At 44.7% G+C, this 27,030-nt stretch overlaps 1 protein-coding gene across 1 annotated transcript in view; it reads left to right on the top strand.

Annotated features, from left to right (window-relative positions):
- LOC147433964 (polyadenylation and cleavage factor homolog 4-like) overlaps nt 1-27,030 on the top strand; it is a 78,402-nt gene that overhangs the window by 1,638 nt on the left and 49,734 nt on the right. The window contains exons 2-3 of the mRNA XM_086490581.1: nt 21,366-21,467; nt 22,080-22,337. Coding sequence (XP_086346707.1) covers nt 21,366-21,467; nt 22,080-22,337 — 360 coding nt within the window. The remainder of the gene's footprint in view (nt 1-21,365; nt 21,468-22,079; nt 22,338-27,030) is intronic.

Genomic DNA, 27,030 nt, shown 5'->3' with positions numbered 1-27,030 from the left:
AGGTAACGTGAAACAAAAAGTGGGGAATCTCTTCACCTATACTCAATGCAATCTATAGGAGAATGCTCAAAACATAGAAAGGAGTGTAGCGTTCAATGCAGAATTGTTGAAACATGCAAACTACATTTTTACCTTTAAGTTTCTCAAAGGTTACGAAGATATGTTAGCAAAATGCATGACTAGGAGAAAGGGAAGTTTACATTGGAAAAGGAAATGTAAATGTGTGGACAATACAGAGAAGACGCTTAGCTATGCCATTAAGCAGCTATTTAGTCGAAAAGAATATATCGCTTTTCAGAAGTTTGAGGAGTTTTTGAACCAAAATTAAAAGACGAGTGTGCTGTATAAGATTGTACATCAAGCACCTTGGAATTGCTTGGAATAGGATATGAGTTAAAGAGGAGCTGAATGGAGAAGGGTCAGAAGATGAATAATTTCTTGCGACATGAATAATTGCCTTGTTGAAAAACTCAGGTCTTGTTATCGAAGAAAATGTATGGAAAATAGTTGGGTGACACAACCTATTTTCAAGAGTGAAGAAAAAGTGGGTGTCATATAGCTTATTTGATGAAGGCTTGGTGCCCTTTATGATTTAATGCATAAACAGTGGACGTGAACTTGGAGTATTTAACCCCTTCCAAGTTGTGTGAGAAAAATGAGCTAGGTCAACCTTGAAAACTAGTTGGAATGACGTTTGTAAAGTGGCTTTCCATGAATGTCACAACTTTAGTTTATTGGCATACTTGTGCTTGTTAACCAATAAAGAAATACTGCTATGTGGTGTCGATTTCGAGACAAGTGCCTTGGTGGGTGCTAGTGCTTCCCTCTGAGTAATAGGGGAGTTTTCTCCCATGTAGAAATACATTTCAGTTTGAAGTCGCCTTTACCAATGGGCACTTCATAGAAAGATCCAAATCACGCCATGTGGGGATGCACCTCAAGGAAACGGCAAGTAATTGGTGGTTAGCCAAGATTCTGGAAGGTTCTCAGGCCAGAACTTGGGAGAGCTTCAAATCTGAATTTTATGAACAATTTCTTCCACCTGACTTCGAGCAGGACATACGGAAGGAATGGGACTGGCTTGCCCAGAAGGAACATGAAAGAGTAACGACATATGTGGACAAGTATTGGTCGGTTCTTCTGAAGGTCACTCCCTTCATGAAGATTGCCGACGAGGAAAAGAAACGAAAGTTCGAAGCGGGTCTTCAACCGTAGCTTCGAAAGAGTATGAAAGTGTATCCACATGATACTCTTCAGAGGATGATGGAGTCAGCAATCATTGCTGAGGATTTGCACTCAACTGGGATGCCCAGAAAAATGGAGCATAGCACTTACCGTGCAAGACAAAGAGGGGTCTACGATGACCAAGGGGGCCAAGGAAGAAAACGTCCTCCATCTAGGGACGATGATCACTCTAAGAAGCCAGAGGGCAATGGCAAGCGAACTAAGTATCTTTCTCCTACTCAACTTCAAACTTTCAGAGAGGAAGGAAGATGCTTCTACTGTGGCGAGAAAGGACATATGAAACCGGATTGCCCGCTAAAGCAGCAACGGCAAGAACAAGCCTCTACGAGGCAAGAAAAAGCAAGAAAGGAACCCGCACCGCCAAGCTCGAACTCAATTCCAGATGTTCAAGGAAACACAGAAACGGAGAAAGGGAAGCGTCAACTTCTGAAGGGCTGGGGGTCTTTGAACAACCAGCGAGTACTAATTCTTTATGATCCAGGATCCACGGATAACTTCATCTCCCTGGATACTGCGGAACGTTTGTGCCTCACACCGGCTCAGCTTGGCACACCGGTTACATCCGGATCGGCATTCGAGGGGTTGACAACCAATGCAACTCCCGTGCAAGGACAGCTCAATCTTCGGATTGGCGAGTACAAGGACCGCGAATCATTTTTGATGGCACCCATCGAGGGATGTGATATCATCTTGGGTATGCCATGGCATTTCCACATGACACCTATTCCCGATTATGTGGAAAAGACCCTCACTTTTGATCATGGGGGTAAGAAAAGAAAGATTCATGCTGATGCAGGAGATTGGCAGTTCCCAATTGTAAGCCATATCTCCATTAAGAAAGAAATGAAGAAGTGTGTTTCTGCTTACTCGATTTTTGCACGTGAGAAGGATAAAACTAGTAGGGACTCTCTCTCTAGTCTGGAAATTAAGCGTCTTCAATTTATTGAAAAGTACAAAGATTGTTTCACGGAAACACTTCCTGATGAACTCCCTCTGGTACGCCCGGAAGATCACCGCATAGATCTCATACCGGGTAGCTCGCCTCCCAATCAACCCCCTTATCGGGTAAGTCTTGCTCAGCAAGAGGAAATTCTGAAGCAAGTCAACGAGCTTCTAGAGAAAGGGTTAGTATGGCCAAGTGCTTCACCCTATTGCTCTTCAATTCTACTAGTGCAGAAGAAAGATGGCACGTTTCGAATGTGCATAGACTATAGGTCTTTAAACAAGATCACGATCAAGAATCGCTTTCCGATCCCTCGGATTGATGAAATACTTGATGAGTTGCAGGGTGCAAGTGTTTTTAGTCGCATAGACTTAAAGAGTGGGTATCATCAGATACGGATCGCCCCTGAGGATGTCCATAAGACTGCTTTCCGCACAACCTTTGGACTATATTGATTTTGAAAGCTTTTCATGTAAATTGCTTTTTAGGCCAAGGGCCTTTAAATATGAGGCTAGGGCTCATTCTCTGGCATGCTTCCTGGAGAAGGTGAAGGGTTTGGAGTACCGGCTTGTACTTTGATGATGCAATATAAAGAAATATCGAAAGGGGCGCCAAGGTTTGGGGCCAATACTCTCTGGGGTGGAATTCCGCCACTCCGTGCCGCATGTCGTCTCTCTCTCTCTTACAGTTCAGTTGTTATTGAAGTGCTAAAAGTCTGTTCAATCTGTTCTTTTCTATTGGCACGTGGTGCCCGCCTTGTGACAGGGCGCCTAAGTTAGGGGCCAATCTGGTGTCGGTCTACTTATACAGGTGCAATCTAGCAGCCTGTATCCCTCTCCCCTTTGTTGTGTCTTGAAAGTACAGGTAAAGTGGGCGACAAATTAAATGGGTGAAAGCAAATAAGGTTTAAGTCTAAAGTCTACCGCCCTTTTTGAAAGTATAGGCCAGTTTCATGGTTCCATCGCCAGGATTAAATCACTTTTTCCCATAGAAGTGAGCCTTGGTCAGGTTGGGCTTGAAGAGACAGGGGATCATAGACCAGACATAGAAAATTGCAATTATGGCTGACAGACCAGATAATGTGTGTCACCAGCGTGTGACTACTATCTATCCTTTTTGTTGATTTCTTTCTTATTATCTATTTACTTTCACTTTTTGGAAACACCCCTCGGGAAATCTAACTGCCCTGCATTGCATAGCTAGTGTGGAACTGTCCAGAGGGAGTCCAGGCCTGAGGGCAAGAGAGCACTAAGGTTGGACAAGGACTATGGTTAGCCAAGTGGGGTCATTGACTAGCCAAAGTGGAATCCTTTGCTACAGAGGCTACATTTCAATTCTGGGTGTGGCCACAATGTACAAAGAGGGTCGGATGACCTAGAAAGATACAATGGCAGCATCTCCTAAAATTTAGGGAACTGCTATTTTGGGACCTAAAAATGTGTTGACGTCATTACCTCCGGAATGACAAGGGGAACATTTTCTTACTCTGCCGTGAAGTCAACTGGGCAACCGGTTGGGATATTTTTAGACGGCAACCCCGAAACGGGAAAATGCTTGTAAATGTGCCAAGTGGCACCTTCTGGTGCACTTGCCTCATGCAACAAGAAGTGGCGCTGAATTTTAAGCTGGGAGAGCCTCATTTTCAGCTTTTGTCACAGGTTAAGAGCTATGGAGTGCTTGCTTTCCCTCTTATGCACAGTGCGGTGCCAGGAGTGATGCCCTGCATGCTACGCACTGCCCTCTCTCTCCCCTTTGGCAGTATGTTATGCCCCTCTAGTGGGCTCTTCATTTGACCAATGTACAGTTGTGTGGGTTTATGCGCGATTGCCGAGGCAAGAGCCTCTTGCACAGGTACTGGATTAGCTAGCGGCTAATCCCCCCGCAGGTACAGGTGAATTCGGAGAGATTTCACGCCAGAAATCTCGTCCGATTCAAAGGGCAAGTAGCCCTACAGGTGCGGGAGCTCGAGGACTTGCTACGGATGCGACCGGCACGCGAAACGGAGCCCGAAACAGTAAATTACAGCCTGCTGCGTATTTTTGCAGGTTTAGGGTTTTGGCCCTAAACGGACCCTAATACCCCCAGGAGGTTCGGGGACGCAAGGGGACCGCTGTACAGGTGATCTGGCGCATTTTCAGGGCTGAAAACAGAGAATTCAGCGTGCTGCAGATTCTCGCCAGGTTTTGCAAAGTGCCCGTATTTGGGAAAGTCATTTAATGCGTGGGAATACTGACCGTGAAGGGTTCTAGTATAGTTATGCTGCCGAAATCGGGCTGGAACAGTGGAAATTCAGCCGAGTTTGTGCGGGGCAGGTTGTAGGGAACCACAGCGTTTATTCCCTCTTTTGAATAATAAAGAAATACCGAAAGGGGCGCCTAAGTTAGGGGCCAATCTGGTGTCTGTCTACTCATACAGGTGCAATCTAGCAGCCTGTATCCCTCTCCCCTTTGTTGTGTCTTGAAAGTACAGGTAAAATAGACGACTAATAATGGGTGAAAGCTAAATCAAGGTTTGAAGTAAAGTCTACCGCCCTTTTTGGATTGAATAGGCCGGTTTCATGGTTCCATCGACGGGATTAAATCACTTTTTCCCATAGAAGTGAGCCTTGGTCAATTTTGGGCTTGAAGACAGAGGGGATCATAGACCAGACACAGGGAATTGCAATTATGGCTGACAGACCAGAGGATGAGGTTTCCTCTTCACAGGGTCGACAGACACATGAAGTGGGTGAGTCGTCAAGACCACCACAGACAGATGACGATATATTCAGGACCCAGTTGGCTACTGCTGTGGCTATGTTCACACAAGTAATGCAGAATCCGAGGTTTTTAGCCTTTCTGCAACCTCCTGTTCCGTCTCAGCAAGTTGGGTCATTGGATCATATTCAAAAGCCTGTTAAGGCTCGAGCACAGGTGATTCATACCGCACAATCAATGGAAACACCTGTACACTTGACGGAGAACATGCAGTCTCCACAACCTATGCCTAAGGTGCAAGAACAGGTGGCTGAGATGCCAGTCTTTCAAGCTGTACCAGTTCAGCCCGCCACCTTTCAGCAGCCTATAGCTGGTTCTAATGGGCAGGGAAGCAACCTACAGGCTATGCAACAGGTCTTCCCACCACCTTCAGTACACCCTGGCTATTTTGGAGGTGGATCCGTATTCCAGAGCATGGCTGGTCATGCACGTGGAAATCAGTTTTACACGCCAGGAACAGTGTTTGGGGGTGCTCAAACGATGATGCCTAACCCCATGTACAGTGTCATGGGTATGCAACCAGGGTTTCAGAGCACTCAGGGCCAATTTGGGATGCCACAGGCAAATTTTGGTATGGCTGGAATTACAAATCAGCAGCCAAATATGGCATTTCCAAATCAAGTTAATAGCGGCCAAGGAACACAGATGAACCCTAATAGTGTTCCTATGTTTCAGTCACTTCCATATGACAATTTAACGCCGCTGGAGAGGCCAACTCCGTACAAAGAAGGTGGCAAAGGTGTGTCATTCACGACCTTTACAGGGTTTGATGACAGGAAGAAGGCTCTCTCATTCCTCCAGCAGTTTGACAAGGCCTATGCAGGGGGAAACTTTACAGAGGCTTGAAAGGTCCGCAAGGCAGCAACTTTCTTGACAGGGAATGCGGGACAATGGTGGACAACTTTATTGCTTCAAGGGCAAGCTCCGTCCACATGGATTTACTTCAAGCAGATTTTTGCAGCAGCATGGTTATCTGATGACTTTGAAGCAGATGTCATGACAGAATGGCACCAGCTAAATGCTGCCACTTGCAGAAATCTGGATGATTACAATCGGAAGTTTTGGAAAGCTCTACTTCCAGTAACTTCCTATAGGTTTGTGCCATTGACAGAACAGATTGAAAAATACTGTTGTGGCCTACCTAAAGGATTGAGAAAGTACTGCACGAAGACAAGTGTCACTACTTTGACGCAGCTCATCGAGGTAGCAAACACTGGCAATGGTTTGCTCAAGGGAGAAGATTGTGAATTTAACACTGGCGTCAAGGCAGGATCAGGCAAGAAAAATTCAGCCAAGAAGCACGTTCCCAATGAGGCTCCTAAAGGGACTCAGGAGTCAGCCAACGCAGGGAAAGACAAAGCTACGGCTGAATCAGAAAAAGGACCGGCAAAGAAATGGAAAAGACGTTTTCCTCGCAAGTCAGAACAGCAAAAGAAGGTCCTGAGGACAGAAAACAAATGCTTTATATGTGAGCAGCCTGGCCACATTGCTTACAACTGTCCTACAAAGAAAAGGCCAACTGATTCTGAAGACAAGGAGGACAGGAATGGAAAGAAGCCCATGGCTGGTCTAGTGCCAGATATGGTGGGCGACAAGCCAAATTCAGATGCAAGTGAGCTTTGCAAAGCATGGGGAAAGGTCAGGGATCAAACAATGCTTATCTTCTTTGATCCAGGTGCCAAAGCGAACTTCATTTCCCCAGAATTGGCTTCAAAGTTGGGAATCAGACCTGAAGAGATGGGGTATACAGCAGAGGCAGGTTTGGCATGTCCTGGCCATACAGAGGCTGTGACACCCATCATTGGAAAGTTGCGTCTATATATCCAGTCCTATGTAGATGCTGATGAATTTTACATCATGCCACTGGACGGATGCGATGTGTTGTTAGGTATTCCTTGGTTGTTTCGTGTACAGGGAATCATGGATGCCTACAACAAAAAGATCACTGTACAGAGCAGGGGAAAGACTCACATTCTGGATGTAAAGCTTAAAGGGGAGTCTATTCCTACTGTATCAGCTTTTGCTGTTACTTCTGTAATGAAAAAGCATCTTTCTGCGTACTTGGGTTTTGCACGTGAAGTGTCAGATTGTGATGAATCAAATTTATCTGTGCTAGATAAAGAAAGGTCAATGTTTTTACAACAGTATAGTGACTGTTTTTCCGATTCATTACCGTCTCAATTACCGCCAGAGAGACCCGAGGACCATGCGATAGATTTGGTGCCAGGCAGTAGCCCACCAAATAAGCCTCCGTACAGGGTTAGTGCGGCTCAGCAGAAAGAGATAATGGGCCAAGTAGAGGAGCTGTTAGAAAAGGGGCTGATTCAGCCCAGTTCATCTCCATTCTGTTCTCCAGTGTTGTTGGTGCAGAAAAAGGATGGCTCATGGCGTATGTGCATCGACTACCGTGCACTGAACAAGAATACCATCAAGAATAGGTTCCCTATACCTAGAATTGATGATATTATCGACAAATTAGAAGGAGCAGCTATGTTTAGCAGGATAGATCTAAAGAGTGGGTACCATCAGATCCGCATTAGATCAGAGGATGTGCACAAGACTGCTATTAGAACGACGTTTGGCCTTTACGAATTTTTAGTGATGCCCTTTGGTCTCCCAAATGCTCCTGCTACGTTCAATAGGATGATAGACAGAATTTTCCGTCCACACCAGCAGTTTGTTGGTACATTCTTTGATGACATGATAGTCTACTCAAAGAATGAAGAGGAGCATAGGCATCACTTGGCCATTGTGTTCAAAGAGCTACGCAGTCATAGGTTGCTCATCAATGCAAAGAAAAGTGAGTTTTTTCTGGAAGAGATTCACTTTCTGGGACACATTGTCTCAAAGGACGGTGTCAGAATGGATCTTGCAAAAGTTGAAGCGATCAAGTCATGGCCAGATTTGAAGACGGTGCATGATGTTCGAAGCTTTTTGGGACTATGCTCCTATTACAGAAGGTTTATCCGAAATTTCGCTGAGATTGCTTCACCTTTACATGCTCTTCAAAAGAAGGCAGTCACCTTTAGATGGACGCAAAAAGAGATTTCAGCTTTTAATCTCTTAAAGGAAAAGATGACTTCAGATCCAGTCATTGTGTTGCCAGATCTTAGGAAGTCATTTGTGGTCCAGTGTGATGCCTGCGGTAGTAGCATTGGTGCAGTGCTAATGCAAGATGGCAGGGTAGTAGCCTATGAGAGCAGAATTTTGCAAGGGCCAGAGATGACCATGCAGGTCTATGAGAAAGAGTTACTGGCTGTGATTCATGCGCTCTGAAGTTGGAAACACTACCTGCTAGGTGCAGATTTTGTTGTCCAAACGGATCATCAGACCTTGCGATACTTCTTGACACAAACAAAGTTATCTGAGAAGCATATGCGATGGGCAAATATCTTGTCCATGTTTCATTTTCAGATTGTGCATGTGGAAGGCAAGAAGAACGTTGTGGCTGATGCCTTGTCAAGGAAGCCACAAATTTCAGCTGTGTCGATTGATGATAAGGAATCGACACAGCTGAAATTGCCTGACAGTTGGAAGATTCACAATGCGTTTCATGTGAGTCTTCTCAGACCCTATGTGGGTGATGTGCCAGAAGATATGCCATCTGAAGATCAGCCGGAAGTCGAGGAACTTGACGAGATCTTGGTCCCTGAACAGATTTTGGCACACAAAGAAAGGAAAGTGAAAGGCAAGGTTGCTAGGCGTTACTTGGTAAAGTTCAGAAACTATCCACCAATGGATGCTAAGTGGATGGAAGAAGGTGAACTTGCAGAGTCACCAACTGTGTTATCACTTTACCTGGAAGCCTTCGATTTGCAACCTACCTTGACCCCTTGAGTTTCAGAGCTACATGGATTGTCAGTGTGACAATGGCTTCTGAAACAAATGATGTACATGGTATTTAAAGTGAGCTCAAATCAAATACCTGTTACATGAATGTTAGAGTTGTACAGATTGTCAGTTTGGCAATTGCTCTTATGGAATGTCCAAAAGTTGGTTAGTGCTATAGAAGTGAGTATTTCTTGTCAGTTTTTCAAGGATACAGTGATTGCTTCTATTGAAGAGTACATGTGTAACTGCATTCTTAAACTGTCGGTTTGGGTATGCTCGAAAGTGTTACGAGATCCAACGTGTACTATAAGACAGTGGCAAAATGTGCAGCTACCATTTTGTCATTGGAAAGTTAGTGACTCAAAGCAATGGCACAGTGCGAAGCTACCACTATGTCAATGGGACAGGGTTCACACGCAGGCAATACATGAGTCGACGAGGTGTTGAATACACCAGGGTTGACAATGAGCATGTATGTGTCGTACATGTGTCGACAGGTGTTGAATACATCAATGTTGACTAGGAGCTTGTACGACATAGATGCAAACGAGAATGTTTGAGATTTCAAGAGGGGGGTATGTCACCAGCGTGTGACTACTATCTATCTTTTTTGTTGATTTCTTTCTTATTATCTATTTACTTTCACTTTTTGGAAACACCCCTCGGGAAATCTAACTGCCCTGCATTGCATAGCTAGTGTGGAACTGTCCAGAGGGAGTCCAGGCCCGAGGGCAAGAGAGCACTAAGGTTGGACAAGGACTATGGTTAGCCAAGTGGGGTCATTGACTAGCCAAAGTGGAATCCTTTGCTACAGAGGCTACATTTCAATTCTGGGTGTGGCCACAATGTACAAAGAGGGTCGGATTACCTAGAAAGATACAATGGCAGCATCTCCTAAAATTTAGGGAACTGCTATTTTGGGACCTAAAAATGTGTTGACGTCATTACCTCCGGAATGACAAGGGGAACATTTTCTTACTCTGCCGTGAAGTCAACTGGGCAACCGGTTGGGATATTTTTAGACGGCAACCCCGAAACGGGAAAATGCTTGTAAATGTGCCAAGTGGCACCTTCTGGTGCACTTGCCTCATGCAACAAGAAGTGGCGCTGAATTTTAAGCTGGGAGAGCCTCATTTTCAGCTTTTGTCACAGGTTAAGAGCTATGGAGTGCTTGCTTTCCCTCTTATGCACAGTGCGGTGCCAGGAGTGATGCCCTGCATGCTACGCACTGCCCTCTCTCTCCCCTTTGGCAGTATGTTATGCCCCTCTAGTGGGCTCTTCATTTGACCAATGTACAGTTGTGTGGGTTCATGCGCGATTGCCGAGGGAAGAGCCTCTTGCACAGGTACTGGATTAGCTAGCGGCTAATCCCCCCGCAGGTACATGTGAATTCGGAGAGGTTTCACGCCAGAAATCTCGTCCGATTCAAAGGGCAAGTAGCCCTACAGGTGCGGGAGCTCGAGGACTTGCTACGGATGCGACTGGCACGCGAAACGGAGCCCGAAACAGTAAATTACAGCCTGCTGCGTATTTTTGCAGGTTTAGGGTTTTGGCCCTAAACGGACCCTAATACCCCCAGGAGGTTCGGGGGCGCAAGGGGACCGCTGTACAGGTGATCTGGCGCATTTTCAGGGCTGAAAACAGAGAATTCAGTGTGCTGCAGATTCTCGCCAGGTTTTGCAAAGTGCCCGTATTTGGGAAAGTCATTTAATGCGTGGGAATACTGACCGTGAAGGGTTCTAGTACAGTTATGTTGCCGAAATCGGGCTGGAACAGTGGAAATTCAGCCGAGTTTGTGCGGGGCAGCTTGTAGGGAACCACAACGTTTATTCCCTCTTTTGAACAATAAAGAAATACCGAAAGGGGCGCCTAAGTTAGGGGCCAATCTGGTGTCTGTCTACTCATACAGGTGCAATCTAGCAGCCTGTATCCCTCTCCCCTTTGTTGTGTCTTGAAAGTACAGGTAAAATAGACGACTAATAATTGGTGAAAGCTAAATCAAGGTTTGAAGTAAAGTCTACCGCCCTTTTTGGATTGAACAGGCCGGTTTCAATGTGACTGAAGAGGTTTCCTCTTCGCAGGGTCAACAGACACATGAAGTGGGTGAGTCTTCAAGACCACCACAAACGGATGATGCATGGCAGATTGTGTGTCACAAAGCCATTGCGACGCAAAGTTATGGAAGAGAGTCATGTCCCACCGTATGCAGGGCATCGTGGTATAGATGCTACAGTTAAAGCGGTTGAGACATTCTTGTATTGGCCTAGATTGAGAAGAGATGTGGATGCCTTTGTGCGAGAATGCCTAATTTGCCAGAAGGTCAAGTTTGACAGGCAAAAGGCACCAGGGTTATTGCAACCACTACCTATTCCAGATAAACGATGGGAAAGTATTGCTATGGATTTTATCTTTGATCTTCCGAGAACGCAGACAGGAAACGATGGTATTTGGACCATTATTTGCAGATTTAGCAAGCAGACTCATTTTATTCCTGTCAGGAAGAAGATAAAGCCAGATCAGATGGCACGCTTGTTTATGAGCAATATTTTCAAGTATCATGGCATGCCAGAGTCGATTGTTAGCGACCGTGATCCACGCATGACAAGTTTGTTCTGGAGAGGCTTGTTTGAGAATATGGGCACAACGCTCAAATTCTCTTCGTCATTTCATCCTCAAACAGATGGGCAGTCAGAAGAGGCAAATTCTACTGTCCTAGATCTGCTGAAGTGTTATGTGTTAGAGCATAAAGGAAAGTGGGAGCAGTATTTGCCATTGGTGGAGTATGCATACAATAATACAATGCATTCATCAACTGGCAAGGCACCTTTCGAGATAGTTGAAGGTGGCAAGAAATTTCCTCCCATACTGCATACAAAGGACAAGATATTTGAAGCAGATAAGTATGTTCAGGACATGGATGAAATGCACAAGAAGATCAAAGTGGCCTTAGAAAACACTTAGGCAAAGCAAAAGAAAGCAGTTGATCGTCACCGTCGTGAATTGGTATATTCACTTGGTGATTGGGTGCTTTTACGCTTTGAAAAGGCAAGGTTAAAGAAGATGAAGGGCAAGGAAAGACTGTTTCCAAAGCTCAGCATGCGTTACTATGGGCCTTTTCAAGTGTGCGACATAATCAGTGATGTTGCATATAGGCTGAAATTGCCTGACAGTTGGAAGATTCACAATGCGTTTCATGTGAGTCTTCTCAGACCCTATGTGGGTGATGTGCCAGAAGATATGCCAGCTGAAGATCAGCCGGAAGTCGAGGAACTTGACGAGATCTTGGTCCCTGAACAGATTTTGGCACACAAAGAAAGGAAAGTGAAAGGCAAGGTTGCTAGGCGTTACTTGGTAAAGTTCAGAAACTATCCACCAATGGATGCTAAGTGGATGGAAGAAGGTGAACTTGCAGAGTCACCAACTGTGTTATCACTTTACTTGGAAGCCTTCGATTTGCAACCTACCTTGACCCCTTGAGTTTCAGAGCTACATGGATTGTCAGTGTGACAATGGCTTATGAAACAAATGATGTACATGGTATTTAAAGTGAGCTCAAATCAAATACCTGTTACATGAATGTTAGAGTTGTACAGATTGTCAGTTTGGCAATTGCTCTTATGGAATGTCCAAAAGTTGGTTAGTGCTATAGAAGTGAGTATTTCTTGTCAGTTTTTCAAGGATACAGTGATTGCTTCTATTGAAGAGTACATGTGTAACTGCATTCTTAAACTGTCGGTTTGGGTATGCTCGAAAGTGTTACGGGATCCAACGTGTACTATAAGACAGTGGCAAAATGTGCAGCTACCATTTTGTCATTGGAAAGTTAGTGACTCAAAGCAATGGCACAGTGCGAAGCCACCACTATCTCATTGGGATAGGGTTCACACGCAGGCACTACATGTGTCGACGAGGTGTTGAATACACCAGCGTTGACAATGAGCATGTATGTGTCGTACATATGTCGATAGGTGTTGAATACATCAGTGTTGACTCTGAGTATGTACGACATAGATGCAAACGAGGACGTTTGAGATTTGAAGAGGGGGGTATGTCACAAGCGTGTGACTACTTTCTATCCTTTTTGTTGATTTCTTTCTTATTATCTATTTACTTTCACTTTTTGGAAACACCCCTCGGGAAATCTAACTGCCCTGCATTGCATAGCTAGTGTGGAACTGTCCAGAGGGAGTCCAGGCCTGAGGGCAAGAGAGCACTGAAGTTGGACAAGGACTATGGTTAGCCAAGTGGGGTCATTGACTAGCCAAAGTGGAATCCTTTGTTACAGAGGCTACATTTCAGTTCTGGGTGTGGCTGTAGTGTACAAAGAGGGTCAGATGACCTAGAAAGATACAATGGCAGCATCTCCTAAAATTTAGGGAACTGCTATTTTGGGACTTGAAAATGTGTTTGCGTCATTACCTCCGGAATGACAAGGAGAACATTTTCTTACTCTGCCGTGAAGTCAACTGGGCGACCGGTTGGGAGATTTTTAGGCGGCAACCCCGAAACGGGAAAATGCTTATAAATGTGCCAAGTGGCACCTTCTGGTGCACTTTCGTCATGCAAGAGAAGGGGGCGTTGCTTTTAGAGAGGAGAAGGGCTCATTTTCAATCTGTCACAGGTTAAGAGCTATGGAGTGCATGCTTTCCCTCATATGTCCAGTGCGGTGCCAAGAGTGATGCCCTGCACGCTACGCACTGCCCTCTCTCTCCCCTATGGCAGTATGTTATGCCCCTCTAGCGGACTTTTCATTTGACCAATGTACAGTTGTGTGGGTTCATGCGCGATTTCCGAGGCAAGAGCCTCTTGCACAGGTACTGGATTAGCTAGCGGCTAATCCCCCGCAGGTACAGGTGAATTCGGAGAGGTTTCACGCCAGAAATCTCGTCCGATTCAAAGGGCAAGTAGCCCTACAGGTGCGGGAGCTCGAGGACTTGCTACGGATGCGACCGACACGCGAAACGGAGCTCGAAACAGTAAATTACAGCCTGCTGTGTATTTTTTCAGGTTTAGGGTTTTGGCCCTAAACGGTCCCTAATACCCCCAAGAGGTTCGGGGACGCGAGGGGATCGCTATACAGGTGATCTGGTGCATTTTCGGGGCTGAAAACAGAGAATTCAGCTTGCTGTAGATTCTCGCCAGGTTTTGCAAAGTGCCCGTATGCGTCGGGAAAGTCAATCAATGCGTGGGAATACTGACTGTGAAGGGTCCTAGTACAGATATGCTGCCAAAATCGGGCTGGAACAGTTGAAATTCAACCAAGTTTGTGCGGGGCAGCTTGTAGGGAACCACAACGTTTATTCCCTCTGTTGAACAATAAAGAAATACCGAAAGGGGCGCCTAAGTTAGGGGCCAATCTGGTGTCGGTCTACTTATACAGGTGCAATCTAGCAGCCTGTATCCCTCTCCCCTTTGTTGTGTCTTGAAAGTATAGGTAAAGTGGGCGACAAATTAAATGGGTGAAAGCAAATAAGGTTTAAGTCTAAAGTCTACCGCCCTTTTTGAAAGTACAGGCCGGTTTCAAATTCTGCCACTCCGTGTCGCATGTGCTTTCTCACTTTCAGTTCAGTTGTTATTGAAGTGCTAAAAGTCTGTTCAGTCTGTTCTTTTCTATTGGCACGTGGTGCCCGTTTTGTGACACTTGAAGTGTCCAAGCGTGTAACAGTGGTATCAGAGCTTAGAACGATTCTTCTTCTACGGACGATCTGCAACACACATGGGTTCTCGAACCAACGGAGATTTAGGCGAATTTTCGGCAGGGAATTTTGCCAGAGTGGAGTACAAACGTCAACTGCAGGTTGACACGTGTGTAAAAAGATAAATCAAGTACTCCGCAAACCCGAAATATGTGAAGTATCGAAAGAATTACCCGATTGATGAAAGTCGTCACGGCGAGAAGCTGCCCATTCTCCTCTCAAAGCGGGAAGGAAGCTGAAAGGAAAGCATAGTGCAGAAAAGTGGAAACTGTACTCGGAGAAAGAGTTTGACAAAGCTCTTGAAAAGAAGATGAACGAGTTACGAAAAGGCTTAAAGCACTCTCGGAAGAAGAGAGAATCGGTTAATTTCCTTGGTTATTTGGGCCGAAAGTCGACTTTTGAGGTGGTAAGCAAATGCAAGAAGCGTGTTTGTTTCGAGGATGACTTAGATTTTTTTTCATCCTCAGAGAGTTCCGACAGTTCGTCGTCCTCTAGTTTCAAAGAGGATGAGAAAATGTGGAAGAAGCGGAGAAAAAGCAAGAAAAGCAAATTTTTGAAAAAGTCTAGAAGGCATGGGAGGCAATCTAGCAGTTTAGAGGAGGAGAGCTCGTCCTCTTTTGACAGTGAACAAAAAGACCAAGGAGTTCAAGGATGGGATCAAGTGGTCAGGTTTGACACGTTTTCAGGCTACCAGGACACTCATCGAGCCCTTGAGTTTATACAGCAGTTTGACGTCGCCTTCTCGGGAGGTCGGTTCTCGGAACGCTCCAAGGTGCGAAGGGCGGCATCTTACCTGAAAGGAAATGCATAGACATGGTGGTCTACTTTGTTGTTACGCAGAGAAGCACCTACAACGTGGGTAAAATACAAGAGAATTTTCATGTCAACCTGTCAAAAGAATATGAAGAAGATGTCATCATGGCTTGGCATCATCTGAGTGTCCTCGTTTCGAAGGATCACTTTAAGATACCTTTTTGCGAGTGTCCTCGTTTCGAAGGATCACTTTAAGGGACCAGATTGAGCGATTTTGCTGTGGTTTGCCAAAAGTCAACAACATTGTCTGCAACAGAAGTCTGACTCTATTCAGAGACTTATGGGACATGCCAAGCAAGATTTTGGAATGCATGCCGGCTCATTGACTTATCCTACGGATAGACTAGTGTTGATCTCAACAGGGCAAGTGAAAAGAATGAATCAGGGGAATGGAATGCAAGTTCATCAAAGGATTCCGGAGAAGAAAGGGAATCAAATGATAGTGCATCTGAGGGTTCAAACGAAGCAAGGGAATCAATTGATGGTTCATCAAAGAATTCCGACGATTAAAATTGAAATGCCAATGGACAGGGGAGGCAAGCGAGGCTACCAACAGGTCACAGGACACAAGAACAGAAAGAAGGGTAAGCTAGGCCCATCGGATAATTTGGTCAAGGGTACTTTTTGGCCCTCGATGCAAGGTGGATGGAGGTGGAGAACATCAAAAATTCTCTTCAGAGAGAGCTATACCTAGAAGTGTTTGGATTATTAGCAGTGTCTATGCCAAAAGTTATCGATGAATTGACAGGTTGAATTTGGTGCAGTGTGGATTGCACAAGAAGGGAGCCGATCCACTCCTTTGCCATAGATTGCCTAGGTTGAATAGTCACTAATTTCTCTTTAACATTTTAGCGATACTTATGGGCTGACAATATTTTGCGGAATGACTTATGAACAGATGTGCACTGAATTGGAAATTTTCGTAATTGAACTGAAAACATGTTCTCTTTCATGTGTGTATTGTTAGAGACATGTAGAGAAAGATGACATGTTTGCAGCATTTTGTTTGATGAATGATTTGAACTGAGTGCATCTAGATATTTGTTAGAGATCAACGAGATTTGGATGTGATGGCTAAGTGAATGAGAACTGAATGTGAACAGAATGAGATTCTAGTGCATCAAGATATCTGTCTGGATGAGATGACTAGATATTGTTGTGAGTCAAGAGTTTCGGAAGGATGAGATGGTTGCAGAGTGATCTAGGTGCATCAAGAGTTCTAGATGGAATGAGATGGCTAGATTGAATAATTGAGTTCAGTGGGCACTCAATGTGTGATTTTGTGAACTGCATGCTATGTGGATGTACTGTCTTGTGGGGATGGTCATGGGCATGGTTTGCTTGATTGAAATGTGTAAAGAAAGGATATGAATTTGATGGTAACAAGATTTAGTAGATCAAAACATGCGTGAAAAGATCAATGCGGTCTAGATGTGATTGCTAAATGATTACAATGATCAGGGTTTGTATATGAGACCCTTGACAGAAATGTGATTGATCAGTTTGACTGATGTCTTTGTAGAGGTGCTGGATTGGTGGAGTCTTGTGCATGAGTACATAGAGTCAGCGCCTATTGACGATTTTTTTTGTCCTTTGGCTGTTTTTGTAGGCGTAATCGAGGGCGATTACAATTCTTTCAAGAGTGGGGAATGTCACAAAGTGATGACGTGGCGTGCCCAACTGGAAAGGAATTGTCAAGTGGACAAGAGAAACTGAACCTAGAAGATGGCCGATAGGGCATAAAGGGTTAGGGTTTTAAAAATTTAACCCCCTTCAACTTAAAGAACTTAAAGAGCATTGGTCGAGGGGCCTTACCCTAAAAACTCAAAGCTTTAACTTTGGGTTGCATCCCCACAAATCGCGTTGATTGCTGACGTGGCATGGCTGTACGGATTGATGACGTGGCATGAATGTATGGAACCCCGCAAATTGTGCTGCAGTGATGACGTGACAGGTTGTATGTATTTTCGTAATTTGCGATGGCAGATTTGACAGTTTTTACGCAAGGCTTTATGAGACTAGAGCTTTTGGGAATCCCTTGTACTGTTTATAAGTACCCCTGCGGCCACTTCTCAAAGAGCATCTGGACACAGAGTCTCGGAGAGAGTTGGACCCTCGGGGAGTCGTACTGTGCGAGTGTAATAAAAAAAAAAACCGGAAGGGGCGCCAGTCTTTGGGGCCAGTATGTCTTGGCTCAAAACTCTGGCGTGCCGTGCTGTGTGGAATCTCTTCTCTCTCTTTCTCTCGTCAAGTTCAATGATTTTGCAGTTTCTGTTCGTGTGTTGCTATGATTTTTCTCATGGAGTGTCCAAGCATGTAACAACCTCATCTGTATGTGTGGTGGCCTTGGCTGAAAATGGCAATTTTGGTGGTGCCATGTACCTTCCATGCAAGCACTGCCCCTTACTAGGGCCGTCTGGTACCTGCCATGCTTGAATTGCCTCTCTCTAGGGTCGCTTGGTATCATGCTCCAACTGTCCTCGCTAGGGTGGTTTTCACCATCCTAGCTTTCTTTCACTATTTAGTGACAGTGATTTTATTTGTTTTTTTTTTGTTGATTTCGCTATGACGCTACTAAAACGATCTACATATCTATCAATGCAACAAAAAAGCCGGTGCACAAACATGTTGGAACTGCCACTTGCCATGCATGTACTGTAGCTGCCTTACATGGACTCCAATTGACTTGCATGGCATGCTACTTGCCATGCATGGTGTAACAAACTGCTGACATGTCAAAGCCTAAAGAATGGAGCCAACTTACAGATGACGTGGCTGCCCGAGAGCAGAAACCCTAACCCTAATTTCTGCCAGAAACCCTAACTGCTGAAACCCTAATTCTGGAAACCCTAACCCTTAAACCTGCAAACCCTAATTCTGCTGCCAGAAACCCTAAAACTGCAGAAACCCTAACCCTAACCCTAAGGGCAGCAGGAAAATTTCTGCGTTTTGTGCTGGCTGATGACGTGGCAGGCTGTACGGATTTCCGTGGTTTACGTTGGCAGCTTTCGGTTTTGCTTTTTGGACAAGAAGCTTTGAGCTTTGAAGGCTTTTCACTGTAATTGCTTTTCAGGCCAAGGGCCTTTAAATATGAGGTTAAGGCTCATTCTCTGGCATGCTCCCTGGAGAAGGTGCAGAGTCTCGAGTACCGGCTTGTACTGTGTTGATGCAATATAAAGAAATACCAAAAGGGGCGCCAGGGTTTGGGGCCAATACTCTCTGGGGTGGAATTCCGCCACTCCGTGTCGTGTGTCGTCTCTCTCTCAATTCAGTTGTTATTGAAGTGCTAAAAGTCTGTTTCAGTCTGTTCTTTTCTATTGGCACATGGTGCCCGCCTTGTGACACATGGACTCTAGTTAGCTTGCATGGATGCTAGTTGACTTGCATGCGCCATGCATGGGCCATCCAAATGTCCACCCGCTTTGCATGGGCCTTCCAAGGGTCCACCTACCTTGCATGCTCTTTTATTTGCTAGGTGCTAGTAGTCTTGCCCCTTTTTGTGCATTCTTGCTAGTCTATAAGTCGCCCCGCATGCTCTGTGAGTTTTCCTTCTCCTGGTCCCTGAACAGGTCAAGCACCTGGAGCTTCACACGCAACATAATCTCCTGCAGCTCTCCTACAACTCCTCAATTGGTTCCTGCCAAATTTCCACAAGCATATCAAATGGATACAACAATTGCAGATATTCAGCCCTGTCCACGGCCAAGGTTGCATGCGTACGTTGTATGGATCCTATCCGTATAGTAGGGATCCATACATACGGATAGGATCCGTAAAGATGTTTAAAAAGAAAGTAAAAAAAAATTGTGCCCTGTTTTGCACGGCCTCTTTTTGAAATTTGTTTGCAGTGGCTGATTTTCACCCTTGCATGAAGCTCCTGTGCAGAGTCTCAAAGAGGCGAATTTGGGTGGGTTGCAGTGTGAAGGGGGTGCAATGTGCAGTGTTGCATATTGAAGGGGTTGCATATACTGTTCTTGCAGGTACTGTGTGCATTGTTCTTGTAGGTAGCTCTTGTGCAAAGACTTAAAGAGACATGAGCAGGATGATCCACATGAGGATGATGCAGGCCCACCAGAGGACCCAGGATTTACAGGGCAAGAGTATGATGATGAGGGAAATGTCCTCACAGCGGGAGAGATGTCCTCATCATCATCTTCATCGTCCTCTGATGACGATGATGAGCTTTGAGTGCAGTGTGTAGTTTGACGTACTTATTAGAGTCGGGACTTCAGACTGCAGTCTTGGATTATCATTATGTATTTTTTTTGATCCTCTTAGTTTTATGAGACCATAACATCAAACATCTGACACTGTTTGGTTATAGACATTGGTCAGCTTTGTGTTTTCATTGTTCGGTTAGAGTCGCGGACTCTAGTTTTTGGCATTTGTAATGGTCTATTGTTGATTTACTAGTCTTTATTTGAAGTCTTGGTGAATGCATAAGTAATATATGTAGTACTCTCAGTTTTAGGCTTTGTGAAAAAAAGTACGAAATTGTACGTACCTAAAAACTCAATCCATTCTCTACTACGTACCTTACGTACTGAATTTGTACCGAACACTACGTACCTAACTAGCTTGTCTATTGCAATGACCAAAATCGGTGACATACATAGTCGGCTTAATTATTTGGTTGCGCTTTGAAGTGAATGGCGTGCCAAAATCTCTAGGCATCTCATCCTCGTCCTCATAAACCATATTCCTAAATCCGAGCACATTCTCTAGTGCTAATCCATTGGCAGATTCTAAGGAGACTACATAGTACAATGATCCTCTCTACACCGCTTCCACTAGTATATTGCGGACTGCTACTGCGCCCACATCTGGTTCTTCTTTCATCAACAATTTTATGAGTGTTCTTGACCATGCGTCTTCTACTCATGCTTGTTTGCCGACTTTATTTTATCCAGTCTTTCAATCTCTCAATCCTCCAACACTTTACGTCATAATTATCAGTATTGGTCTCTCTCTACTCAGTTTTTATTGAGTAGTGCAAGAGTGTGGCCTATCATTGCTATAGCAGCAATAGCCGATGCGCTTTCTAACTAATTATCCTACTATGCACATATGAAGGGTAAATTACCAAAATGCCTCTGAGATTTGTATAAATTCCCAAAATACCCCTATAATTGCAAAACTTTCCAAATTATCTCTTGTCAATCTCACAAACATCTCCATAGACATTAGGTTTTGCAACTCTTCATAGGAAGTATGGTTCTCTCTTAATACAAATTATGGAACTAGGATTTAGGACAGTATTGTGGGCTCTTGAGATGAACCGGTTATCATTTGTAGACACAAATGCCTCTATTTGTGAGCTCATTGCTGAAAAGTACACTTAAAGAGAGATCTCTATTGTTAAAAAAACAAAAATTGTGCAATAATCGGAGCAATCCATCCAAAATACGTACAATGTATTTTGGTAATTTTTGAAATTTGAGGGAAATTCTGGGAACCTCCTCAATTTTAGGGGGTATTTTTGTAATTTTCCCTATTAAGAGTAACCATTAATTTGAAATTTAGCTACAAAATGCCAATCCAGCAACAGAGCGTGAGAGCGGATGCAAAGGACTTCTTGGTGCTATGTTTCTGGCCCCAGAGGCCTCGGCATCTCTGCATTTTCAGCCCATAAGGAGGAAATGGGATGGCCACACATTTATAGGGTGGCTACTTGTATGTAACTTGTCGGTGTATTTTCTCAGGTTATGGGGGAATGTTTTACCCAACCTTCATTTTGTCTCTGTTTTTACTCTCCGGTCTTGTATTTTGGTATTATGTGTGTAGTTTAGCTCGTGCATTTCTTACTCTCTGCCTTCCCTTACTCTCACGTGTGCTGCAGCTCTTTTGATATATTGTGTGAATTTTGCATTATTTATATAATGTAAACAACTTTGAACCGCTAAATTTGTGCGTTTGTTAAGGTGGAAGATTGACTTTGAAGCTAGAGAAGTGTTGATGAGTGGATTTTTTGTCTCGTAAACAAACAGTGTGTTTAGTTTAGGATGCTCTTAGGATTTAGACCTTTTCTTCTAGTTATTCAAGCTGCTTCATGTTTTAATGTGCTTTCTTCTGGTTTTACAGGTTCCTAGTGAACAAAAATTACCATCTTTATATTTGCTCGACAGTATTGTGAAGAATATCGGTAGAGATTATATTGAGCTTTTTGCTGCAAGGTTACCACAGGTGTGGTTGTAAGTTCCTTCTGAGTGAGGATATGTTTGTTGGCAGGCACACTGCCACCTCTGTGTTTTTTCCTTCCTTTCAAGTTCACTGTCTTGCACATAATAGTAATGGCTAACATTTTTACTGGATGCAAATTTTATCATAAACGGTTCAACCCGCTTGCTTCTCCAAGCACACCTATGCGAATTGACTAACTGTTAGCCACTCACCAATCACGTCTGCAATTGCGAATTTGGGAAATGACATTTTTTAATGCACCTGGTATTCTATTGTTTGAATCCATCATTTGTGGTTTTGGGTAAAACTCGCATGTTGGAATCTATGGTTTTGCTTCATTTAGTCATGTAGAAATTTGTTGGATATGGGAGACTCGATGCTCCTAAATGAATTGGAGGTCGGGCTGGAGATTCTGTGCAAGGTTTTTTTTTATTGTTTTGGTTGTATGGTTGTGAGTGTGTAGCACAAAAGGTCCAATATGCGTCAACTCTGAGTGTTTGCCTGTCCACTGGATGGCGTATCTTAATGCAATAAAGAACCATAATGAGAAATGTGAACTTGTGAGAAATAACTTATATGAGTGGGCCTTACTTTTTTCACAATGTATGTCTACAGGTTTTTTGTGAAGCTTACAGACAGGTTGATCCTTCACTGCATCCCAAGATGAAGAGGTTATTTGAAACTTGGAGAGAGGTCTTTTTTGAGGATCCATTGCTGGCTATAGAAGAGCAACTAGAGTTTAACTCAGTCCCCTCAAATAAGTTATCTCCCACAAAAACTGCAGAATCTCCGTCTCAGCGTACTGGACATGGGATTCATGTTAACCCTTCTTACGTTGAAGCACAGAGGCAAAGAATGCAGCAGACCAACAGAGTGAGTTTTATCTTTAGTTTCAAGCATATACAGCCATCTAGTTTTCGCTCCTGAATGTTTATATGGGGAGAGCTCTCTTGGTATAGCATGCAATTTAAATTGCAAGCTCTTAAAAGTCTTGTGTGTGTAGGAGGGGGGGGAGGGGTGTGTGTTGGTTTGTGCAAGGCAAGTGCTAGAAGCATTCAAACAATATGGAGAGAGAGAGAAATGATATATTAACGTCTTCAAAAGGCCAAAATGACCTATGAGACCATCAGATACGAAGTGGTGAGTCTAATACAATGTCTGAAGTACAAGTACAAAAAGTACTGAAAGTAAAAAATGAAAACTGAAAATGAAGTTTGAAATGTGAAATGCGAAATGTGAAAATGTAGAATAGGTCCTCAATGACAATCTGGGTGTCGCGCTAGAATGCCTCTGATCCTCTGCTGGAGTCTCCGCCGATGGAGTGTGCTCCTGTGTCTCGGTCGTGGTCGTTTCGATCTCCCGAGCCCAGTCGCCCTGTCAATGAGGGTGCCTCTGGTATGAATGCGGGTACCACCCTGTGCTGGTGGTTGGTCTCCTGGCTCCCTCGATCCAAAGAAGTCTGTGATCTGTCTCTGTGACTGTCGTACTCCATGTCTTCTCAACAGACTATCTCTATGTCGGTGTAACTCAAGTAGATATAAGCCAAGGCATCTCTGATCCTGGTACCTCATGACTCTAGCTAGGGGTCCAAAACCCTCCCTGAATAAGCAATGGAAGCGCCCTCGTATCTCATAATACACAGTGCAGTGGCATATGTAGTGTAGCTTTGTCTCTGGCTCTCTACCGCATAGTTGGCATATCCTAGATTCCGGTGGTATCCCTCTGAATCTACCCGTCTCAATCTCCAGCCGGTGTGAGGATGTGCGAATCTGACCAATAGCACATCGTAGACCATGAGACAAATGAGTGTCCATGTAGCTCGGACGAGTCACAAACCCATCTCCCGAAAGTTGGAGAAGATGCTCTTTGTAGAAAGCCATCTTCGTGCCCAACTCTTGCATTGGCTCTACCTATGTCCTCCTGGTGTCCAACTGTATAAGATCTTGACGAATGAGTCTAGTGATCTCCGTCCGAGTGACTGGCAGGGAGGGTGCATCCAGGGAATACTGAAAAGGAGGCAATCTATCCATGCTGAGACTATGCCTCTGAAACCATGAGGTCATCTACGCATACCAACATGATGCGTCTCCCTGCATCGCTAACTGTCTAGAGGACTCAAGAGCCAATCTAGTATATCTGCCTCTATGTGTATCCCATAGACTGTGCATAAAGGACACTGATCTGGTAAGAGCCTCAATCTCTATAGGAGGGGCGGCTACCTCCGCTCGAATAATCGCATGTGGTACGGAGGCCTTGGCTCTAATCATCCGGGATATCATAAATACCAAGGGTCTTTCCATGTTCCTCCAACTGTCATGATTCACAGATGGTCCCCAAACCTGGACCCCATAAAGCATAGCTGAAGCAACCAAAGTATCAAAGAGCCATAGCTTTGTTCGTGGTTCTTGAAATTGAACCTGCGAACACATCCTCTCTAGCCCTCCCAATGCCGCATAGGCTCTGGACAGTCTAGTCTCTGCTGCTCTCCTCAGAGTAAACCTCGGTCTCGTGAATACCACCCCCAGATATGTATATTCATCTGTGTACTCCATAGTGTCCTGACCATATACGAGTGTAGGTGCCGATCTCTTGACCCACTGTGATGTGGTGTTAAACACCATAACCTTGGTTTTACCAAGGTTCACAGACAGTCCACTATCCTTTGCAAAGTTGTGCAATGCATCCAACTGTCTCTGCATGCCTTCTGGCGACTCTGATATTAACACAATATCATCAGCATATAATAATAAAGGGATCCATGTCCCTGCTAGCTGAGCGCCTCTGTCACCCTCTCTGTCAATGTAGTCAGAGACCTCATCTACATACATACCAAAAAGTGTAGGGGACAAAGGACACCCCTGTTTCACTCCAATAGTGGAATGAACAATGTCAGAAATCCCCTTAAGGGTGCATACCTGGCCAGTCTCACTGAGCCGTATAAAGCTATGATCCCCCATATGATCTCTGTGGGTACTCCCAATTGCAGTAACCTGTGCATCAATGTGGCCCTCGGCACTGTGTCAAATGCTTTGCGGAAGTCCACAAAGCAACAATACATCCGTCTCCCATTTGCCTGACCCTCCTCAATAATGGCTCTGAGTGTAAGAATATGGTCCAAAGTGGAGAAACCCCTCCTGAATCCAGCCTGTCCTGCTGCTCGTATGCCCTCACTTTCTGCCCATTTACTCAGTTGCTGTTCAAGAATGGATGCATACAAACGTGCCAATGTGTGCCCTATCATAATAGTTTGGTAGTTCCCTGGCACCGTGGGTTTCCTTGCCTTGAAGAGAGGTACAATTGTAGATAACCTCCAAGACTTGGGTAGTCCCTCACACATGACACGGTTAAACAACCGCGCAAGAACCTCTGACAGTAAATCTCTAGCATGTATCAAGTGCTCTGCCACCAAACCATCATGATCATATGCTCGCCTAGTCCTCATCCTGTTAATGGCATTCTTCACCATCTCAGTGGTAAAGAAGGTACTAGTGGCTGGACATGGCTCTAGAGGGTCTGGTAATGGTGGTTGCCCAGGTACTGTATATAATGATGCTGCATATTGACCCCAAATCTCGGGAGAAGTAATCACTGGAGGAGGTGAGTGCTCATGGAAGAGACGCCAGGCCTCACCTGAATCTCGACTCAAAAAGAGCTGATACAAATCATGTTCCATCTAAGCTAAGATGGCCAGCTTCTTCCGTCGCACTAAACGCCGAATGGCAATCCGAGACTGTCTATATGTAATGACTCCGAGTATAAGCTCGCTCTGAATTTGAACTCTCATCTCTCTGCACTCCTCATCATACCAACTATTCTGAGGCATGTTCCCAGAACGTCTTCTCTGATCTGGTTGAGTGTGTGGGTATGCCTCTGCTGCTGCCCCATGCAAGATCTCCGTCAATAAAGTGGTGATCTCCTCCACGGTATATACAGGCTCGGCTGCCCACATCTGTCTGTAAATCTCTTCCACATAAACCGAGTCCGTCTCTGGTGTAAAAGTATACCGTGTGTGTGCAATCCTCCGTGATGTTTGAGAGGCACTATATTGGAAAGAGACTGAAAAAGTCAAGAGAGCATGGTCCACTGTTACTCCAACAGGCCTAGGACCCACACTGAGATCCTGAATATTAGAGATGAAGCTCGGTGAAGTCATGACATAGTCCATTGTACTGGCTCCATGTCTGTGTGGAAAGCATGTGAATCCCCCAGATGAAGGAAAAATCTCTAGACCATTAAGTATGGCCAGACCATGCGTAGTAGTCATCTCCATGAGATATCTCCCATACTCTGTGTGCTCTCTATCCTGTGAGTGTCTGTCAAGCCCCATCCCCGATATATCCATCTCTCTAAGCATCTCCTCCGAGGTATCATAAAATAGCGTTTGGGAGTTGGCCGTCCTGGCATTAAAGTCTCCCAAGAGAATGATATCTCCATCTCTAGAGAACTCCCATGTGTCATCATCAAGTATAGAGAAAGGGGATTGCCCTCTAGGTGAGGTATAGATTGATGTGCTAGGGGGAAAGTAACATATAGCAATGTATAAGAATCTGCCTGTCTCAGCTCTCAGTCTCACCCACATGTATCTCGCCTGGTCATCTCTCCGGACAATCTGTAATAGCGGCTGCAACTCCTCCTTGAATAAGACTGCTACCCCTCCTGAACCTCGACTCCCATGCTAGGATCTAGCGTCTGGCCGACAAGCAGTCTCCCATAAATAACCAGTCACACTTGGCATCAACTGTCCAGATTTCTGATGTGTCTCTGAGTAAAAGACAATGTCTCTATCTCTGAAGCTATCCTCAAAAGCACCCACATCCAGCCTATATGCTCCATTGCAATTCCATGCCGCCATCCGGAGTGTGGTCCCATATGTCTCACACTGTCATGTTGTGCGTCTTTCCAAAACCACTACTTTCCCTCCTCTATAAAAGGCAATTTTCCCCTTCTCCCTTGCTGCCTTGATCTCTGGCATCAACTCTTGCATATGTGCTATTTGTGCTAAAGTAAGGTCATCCCCCATAAATATTCCAGTTTTCTTAAGTGCTGGTCTCTTCTTCAGGAATTCTCTCCTTGTGTCCAAAGTCGGGAAACGCAAAATAAGTGCTCTCTCTTTGACGTTTCCCTTCCCATCCACTCCCTTCTTTCCTAGTCTCCAAGCACCTGTGTGCATAGGTTCCGGGATGCCCATGCGCTGCAAGAGTTCCTTCACTTCGTCTTCTACATTTTCTGTGTCTTTGATACCAGTAATACGCACATGGAGGGCTCTAGTCCTCCTCCTCAATGGTCATATTGATGATGGTAGAAGTCTGTGCGGCTTCTGGCATCCGGTCCTTCCCTTTCTTTGCACCTTCAATCCATTTTACTGCTTCGTCAACTTTCTCCTGTGTTTTACAAAGGCGCTCCGCCCATGAGGAAGCCTCTTTCGAGTTTTGTTCTTCCCCTTCGCGCACAGCTTTCACCTGCTCCTTAATATCTTCGAGCTCCTTTAACATCGAGGGCTGATTTTCCCCCTCTGTTTTGGGCATAATTTTGCAAGCTGCAAGTTCCCCTTTAAGGTCTTCAATCA

This window comes from Adiantum capillus-veneris, chromosome 19, assembly GCF_014529385.1.
Source record: "Adiantum capillus-veneris isolate H3 chromosome 19, ASM1452938v2, whole genome shotgun sequence".
In the NCBI taxonomy this organism is placed as follows: Eukaryota; Viridiplantae; Streptophyta; class Polypodiopsida; order Polypodiales; family Pteridaceae; genus Adiantum; species Adiantum capillus-veneris.
The sequence above is the reverse complement of the archived record's forward strand: the minus strand, read 5'-3'. Positions and strand labels throughout refer to the sequence as shown.